Source organism: Macadamia integrifolia, chromosome 5 (assembly GCF_013358625.1).
Source record: "Macadamia integrifolia cultivar HAES 741 chromosome 5, SCU_Mint_v3, whole genome shotgun sequence".
Classification (NCBI taxonomy): Eukaryota; Viridiplantae; Streptophyta; class Magnoliopsida; order Proteales; family Proteaceae; genus Macadamia; species Macadamia integrifolia.
The window spans coordinates 711,770-718,584 of record NC_056561.1 but is presented as its reverse complement, the minus strand read 5'-3'; the positions used below and the strand labels follow the sequence as shown (position 1 = coordinate 718,584).

General features: G+C 37.3%; 1 protein-coding gene across 1 annotated transcript; it reads left to right on the top strand.

The window, feature by feature from the left end:
* Positions 1–553: 553 nt before the first annotated feature.
* On the top strand, positions 554–4,438 carry LOC122078513 (glycosyltransferase BC10-like). Its single transcript, XM_042644527.1, has 2 exons — positions 554–1,750; positions 3,716–4,438. Exons 1-2 carry the CDS (start codon positions 1,133–1,135, stop codon positions 4,358–4,360), a joined length of 1,263 nt encoding a protein of 420 aa, XP_042500461.1. The 5' UTR covers positions 554–1,132; the 3' UTR covers positions 4,361–4,438.
* The last annotated feature ends 2,377 nt before the right edge of the window (positions 4,439–6,815 follow it).

Sequence of the window (6,815 nt, the reverse complement as noted above, 5' to 3'; positions counted from 1 at the left end):
AGTACCTTTAAGTCATATTAGGTATTAGAAAGGTAACCTAACTTTTTGGTAACGGTAAGGTAAACTAACTGGACCAACCCATTTTACATTGCCTCGATCCTAACCTGATTGGTTCAGACTTCCATTGAGCCCAGTTTTTTTTAGAACCCTATAAATTAAATGGAAAAAGATTGGGTATGTCGTCGATATCAAGTATACTAGCACCCATTGTGTTTATCTCTCTCTTCTCTTTTTTTGAAATGATCCTCATATCCTTCCTAAATAATACTTCATCATGTGTTCCTATTGATGTTATTCGTTAGCATACTTAATATCGATGACATACCTATCACTCTCTCAAATAAAATATAATAAATACATAAATTCTTTACTGTAGTGTACCTGCCTTATTTTCTTTTAGCATTACACGGCAAGAGTATTCGGACTTTGGGGGAGGGGGTGTTAATGGTTCGCAACTTCGCGTCGTTAAGGGGTCACGTACCGTCACGCGTCACATATTTAAAGCGCGCCAATCTATGTAAATATCATACAATAGTTAGGATCATTAATTGTAAATAATTTCTGTACGTTCTCTTCTGTGCTTCAATTCCCACCAATTTGTATCTGAGGGAGTCAAAAACATCTTCTGATCAGAGATTTTAATAATATTGGGATGGGATATTCTTTCCACTATAACGAGTTTCTTGTGCTTTTCTTCCTTGCGACCTTGTCAACTCTCTCACCATGAGCTTCCGTTCCTTGTTCATGGACACACAGAGTTAAAGAGGAGGAGAGGAGGACAAGAAATTTCAATTCATTCCTCATTTTCGCCTCTACCCTTCTTCTTCTTCTTCTTCTTCTTCTTCTTCTTCTTCTTCTTCTTCTTCAATAGCTTGATTCAGGAATCATCTCGATCATCAATCCTCTCTAGCTAGAAACTTGAAAGTGGAAGATTACTTCAACTTCCCCTGTTTTTTTTTTATAAGAATCTCCTTTCTGCTAAATCCCAATTACTCCTCTCCCTTCTGTAATCAATCGCATCTCTCTCTCTCTCTCTCTCTCTCTCTCTCTCTCTCTCTCTCTCTCTCTCTCTCTCTCTCTCTCTCTCTCTCTCAAGCTCTGTATCTGTAATTGTTCCCAGGAAAACATAACAATGAAACAACAAGAAGTGAGACCATCGGTCGCCATAGCGAAGCTCTTCAAGGAACAATTACGTCTTGGTAGCATTCTCTTTAATTTCCTCTTCATCGGCTTTGGTCTCGCCCTTGGAATCATTGCCAGTTCCTTTTTCATCAATAATATGCCGATCAATTCCGTTACCACCCAATTCTCTGACTCTCCATCACCAACAACGCAAGATTCAGCAGCTTCAATTAGCCCTCCGGCACCGCTAACTCCACCTCCACCAACGACACAGCCACCATCGCCATTGCCCAGTCAAGAAAACAGTACCAAAGAACATAAGGTTCATCCGCGTATTGGATTGAAGGATTACTTGATGCTACCTGAGGTTATGCACGACATGAACGAGGAGGAGTTGTTGTGGAGAGCATCAATGGTTCCTCGAATTGAGGAGTTCCCTTTCAAGTTCATCCCCAAGGTTGCTTTCATGTTCTTGACAAGGGGGCCATTGCCATTTGCTCCTCTGTGGGAGAAATTCTTTCAAGGAAATGAAGGGCTCTACTCCATTTACGTTCACTCTGATCCATCCTTCAATGAGTCGGAGATTGATCAAGGTTCGGTGTTCTACGGTCGAAGTATTCCCAGTAAGGTCAGTTAATTTAATTTAATTTAATTTTTCTCATTATATGTCTTAATTAAATTTTTCTTGAGTTCATCAATATTGAATCTTAGTTTCTTCTCTACCAAAACTACCTACTTGGAACACGTCATAGGAAGCAAAGTCTTTAGTTTTGATTGTGAAACTAACAGAAAGCGAAATACTAACAAAATTAAGGACATGTAAGAAAGAATTATTTATATTTATAACAAAATAGAATTAAATAGTAATTAATAAAGGGAAGGAACATCTGGAAGCTTAACGGTTAACAAAGCAGACAGCACTAGTAGCTTAATTATCATGAGCTGGGCCAAAAAGAAATGTTTTTTGCTTTAACACTCAAAATCACAATCACAAAACAGAATCATACTTGTAGGGTCTGGTAGTTTGAAAATTCCTAAAGAAATGTCTTCTTCCTTCTTTTTTTTTTTTTGCTTTAATTTCTTCAGGCAAAGGTTTCCCGTTTCTTAAAGCATCGCAGGATAAGAAATTAAGCTACATTTGGAAGGTAAGAAAAAGAGGGTAAAAAGTTTTATGCACAATCATGCCATCAACAGTTGGATGGGAGGAAAAGAGGAAATGTGCTATTACACTTCTGCCCCCACCCCTATCCAATGGTTGAAAGGCACAACCGTGTCTATAAATTGGTAAAAAAAAATTGATATTTTTTATAAAAAATAGAGAGAGACAAAGAAACACATAAGTTAATAATCATCATTTTATCATTATTCTTGTCTTATTATGGTTCTTTATGCTGACATTCTATTGGAACATAGTAAATTCATGGAGTGGGAAGCTTGAAACTTCATACTAAAAATTTATTTCACATATGCTGAATGGGAAGACTTATCTTCGCGTCCCATTTTGATAACCTTTTTCAAGGCCCCCATCCTTATTGTGTAATGTGGAATGATGACTAAAAAATACTGACTATTCAAATAGTGCATGATCTAAATTAGCCACAAGTGTCCTATTTTCGAAGGCTAATTCAATCAAGCTCCTTTCCGTATATTAGAATGCATCCTCGTGTGTTTTTATGCACACCTACGACACTCCAACCACTACTATGCACTCTCCCATAATCTTGAATTTTCAAACCTCTATTTGCCACTTGAATATCTCTCTTCAATGTGTTGTATTAATACATGTGAGCAAGAGATCATAGGATCTACTTCTCTACAAAATTTAGATCCATCTGATTTGTCATGTGACAAATATTTGGCCGGTTTATTGAAGCGAATTATTGAAATTTTTTTTTCAGCATCATTTAATTTTGAAAGAAGTCTTTCGAAGTAAACAGCATAACCTATGCCTTCTCACATGATTTTTTATTAATCTTTTGAGGAGAAAAAAAGAAATCCATTTTTTAAACTAACTAAACGGTTGTAATACTATTTAATTAGAAGGGAATTAATGAGGGATGGGTGGGCAACCATTAGAATTGTGAGTGACAAGTACTTTCCATCAGTTGTCCAAGAGAGACAATGGCAACTCCCCTACGTAAACACCCCTCAAATGATAAAAACCTAATTTTGTATTCTTGCTCTAGACTTTCAAGTTTGTGTTTTTTTTCCCCCCTTCCGGTGAACTACAAATTCTGCTTCTATTTCCTTTTGTCGTTCACTAAAAAGAAGTAGGCAAACGACAAGAGATGAACTTTCAAAACATCTTCCAAGGCTGCTTGGTATATTCCAAAGTTTTGAACGAACTTGGAATGAAGATGTTTCACAGTCAACTAGGGCACCTAGCTAATTTAACAAAGAAATGTTTCACCATGATTAATTGTTATAGTCGATCCCACCACTGTCAGCCATTGTTGACTGCTTAAGAGTTTCTACTTTCCATCCAAAAATGCTGTAAAGCTCACAAGATCTTTGACATTCATAATGATTGGCCATTAAACAGTAATAGGGGAAAAGAAAACCTTACCATCGTCTTCTTCTTCTTCTGGTGCAGGGGGTGCAATGGGGAGAGTTTAGCTTGATCGAAGGAGAAAGGAGACTACTAGCAAATGCTCTACTAGACTTCTCCAACCAAAGATTTGTTCTGCTTTCAGAATCATGCATTCCCCTCTTCAACTTCTCCACTGTCTATTCTTACCTCATTAACTCTACTGAGACCTTTGTAGAAGTTTACGATGATCCAAGCCCTGTAGGGCGTGGGCGTTACAACTACCAAATGAGTCCAGTTGTCGAGCTTGAGCAATGGCGAAAAGGGTCTCAGTGGTTCGAAATGGATCGAAAAATCGCAGTCGAGATAGTCTCTGATCGTATATTTTATCCACTGTATGAGAGATTTTGCAATGGCGCATGTTATGCAGATGAGCACTATATTCCCACAGTTGTGAATCTCTTGTTTCCAAAGACGAATTCAAACAGGACTTTGACATGGGTTGATTGGTCCAGAGGAGGACCACACCCTGCTATGTTTATCAGAACAGAAGTAACTGTTGAGTTATTGGAGAGATTGAGGAGTGGGAGCACCTGTGAGTACAATGGCAACACCACCACCACCTGCCATTTGTTTGCAAGAAAATTCCATCCCAACACTTTGGATAGGTTGCTAAGGTTTGCTCCCAATGTCTTGGGTTTCCACCAATAACCTGAAATATTATGTACATAATTTTTTTTTTTTTTTCATTTATTTATAAGTTCTTGTAATAAATTTTAGCTTGAGGCTTTTTCGGTTGTAAGGGAAATAAAAGGAAGAGAGGGAAATGAAATCTAAATCAAAATGATTTTTTTTTTTTTATAATTGGTATCATACATGATTTAGTAGCTAATTCCAAAATATTTTTTGAATTAATTATTAAATTTTAGTTGAATATGAATTCAAGTATTAGCCTTGACTCGAAAATATATGTTTAGTGTTTGGGACTAATTAGACATTAACCAGTTACACCTCTTCACCAAAGAATTAAGTTCTTAATTAGATAGAGTAACTCAACACACTAATTATAATTTTAAGATCATAAATGTTTTTATAACTTATACTTAATATGTGTCATATTTCAATTTTGTATTAAGACTTGTATGAAATAGAAATATTTATGTATTACTTGGATCAGATATTCTAATTCTAAGTGGATGAAAATATAGATGGTAAGATGGAATAAACGCCGATATTTTGAATCGAAATTGTACAATGAATATATGGTGGTACAGTATAATTTGGAAAGCGAGGCATCCACTATGAATTCACTCCATTAACATCCCTGGACCAACACTCAGTTAAATGAGCACAACACAGCCCTTCCACTTAAAGGAAGGTGGAAGAAATATACCTTAGCCAAATATAATTTTAAATTCTTTGGTAATTGGGATTTAAGGTTGGAAGAATAAAAAAGTTTGATCTGACTTGAGTTTTGAGGGATGCTGGACTCCAAAAGTAATAATATGGTTGTATTTGGTATGTATTCTCAAAATAGTTTTTAGGTCTAAATCGCTTTCTTGATGTTCAGGACAAAACAATAACTATATACAGAATCAACGGCCCCTAATCCGACACTCTCATCCAACCGTAGCCACCTCGAGGTGCACCACTCTCTAATCTCCATTACGAAAGGGCATTTCCGTGCCTGTGCCCTTGTCAATAACTCATTAACTCTAGCACTCAGTAATAAGACATCAAAGGGCAAAGGCATACATGTTCAATTGGGGTGTTAATCGGTCAGGCCGGGCCGATCTCGGTCGGGCCTAACAGTGTGAAATCCTTGCACCGTGAATGCCCATTTACTTAAATGGGCCAGGGTTTGGGGGGCACAGTACTGTTTGTAATGGGGCCGATCGGTGTCGGGCTTTAATCGGGCTAACTTAAACGGGCCTTATATGGGCCTTAAACGGGCTATGAGCTTATTTAATTCTAAACGGGCTCTAAACGGGTCTACCTTAAAATCAGTTTTTAAGCGGATTAAATGGAGGATAACATTCACAATTGACAATTCCGGGACCATATCCTGCAATTAACAAGGGGCTTCTAAGTTTTATCAAGTGATGAGCAGCTTCACAATCAATCTAACAATTTCAGTTGGAAGCACAGGTTTGTGATAATGACTAGACCGTCATTGATAACTTGAATTTACATGTTCACCATTATTCTGATCAACGAATTCATAACTGAATTTGAGATATAGACAAGAAAATATTAGGAACAACTCTATACAACTACCAAATGCACAAAATTTGCAGACAAAACAAGCAAAAATAACTAATCTAATGGAGATTAGATTGGTTCCAACATTTGAATGAGAAAGCTTGGGCCATATCTCTCTACATAAATAGTCCTCATGATCTACCATGTGGCATATTTAGGGGCCCTACAGAAACCTTTCCTACGACTTAAAAAAACTTGACTTTGCCGGAGTGGTTATGGTCCCTTACTACCCCATTCCCACTACAAGTTTGACTGAAAATGCACATTGGTTTGGTAGCATATCCATATAAGGTTGGGCTTCCTTCCTACCAAGTAGTTAGGCTTCCTTATTGTTAGGACAGCAGCACACTTTCAGATAGCTCATATTAGCCCATATCACCTAGGACCAACTAGATGATGAAACTCACAGAATACTCGTCTTCACTCAGAAAATGCTCATCTCTTGATCTTCAAGATTAACAATTGAACCATAGTGCTGCAGGGAAAGAAAAAGTTTTGATAAAGTCTACCTAAATAATGCATAAATAGAAGGTAGAATGAAAAAAATCTTAGGATCATGAGGATCATTTTGAATAGAAATACCTTATCAGAACCAGAGAGAGTCTGAGAGACAAGAGAGAGAAGCTTGAGGGCAGTGGCTTCTTTGATATTAATAGAACTAGTGAAAGCAGCAAGGGTAGGCAAGGGTAGGAACCAGCATCTTTGGGCCTCTTTGAACAATGGCATCTTTGAGCCTCTTTGATTTTATCAGAACCAGAGAGTCTGAGAAACAAAAAATACCTTATATCAGAACACACAATGTCTTCTTTGATTTTCTCAAAATCAGAGAGTCTTAGACAGTTAAAAAAAAAAAAAAACCTTACCTCTTACGAAGGAAACCAGAGTGTGAAAGAGGGCAGCGACG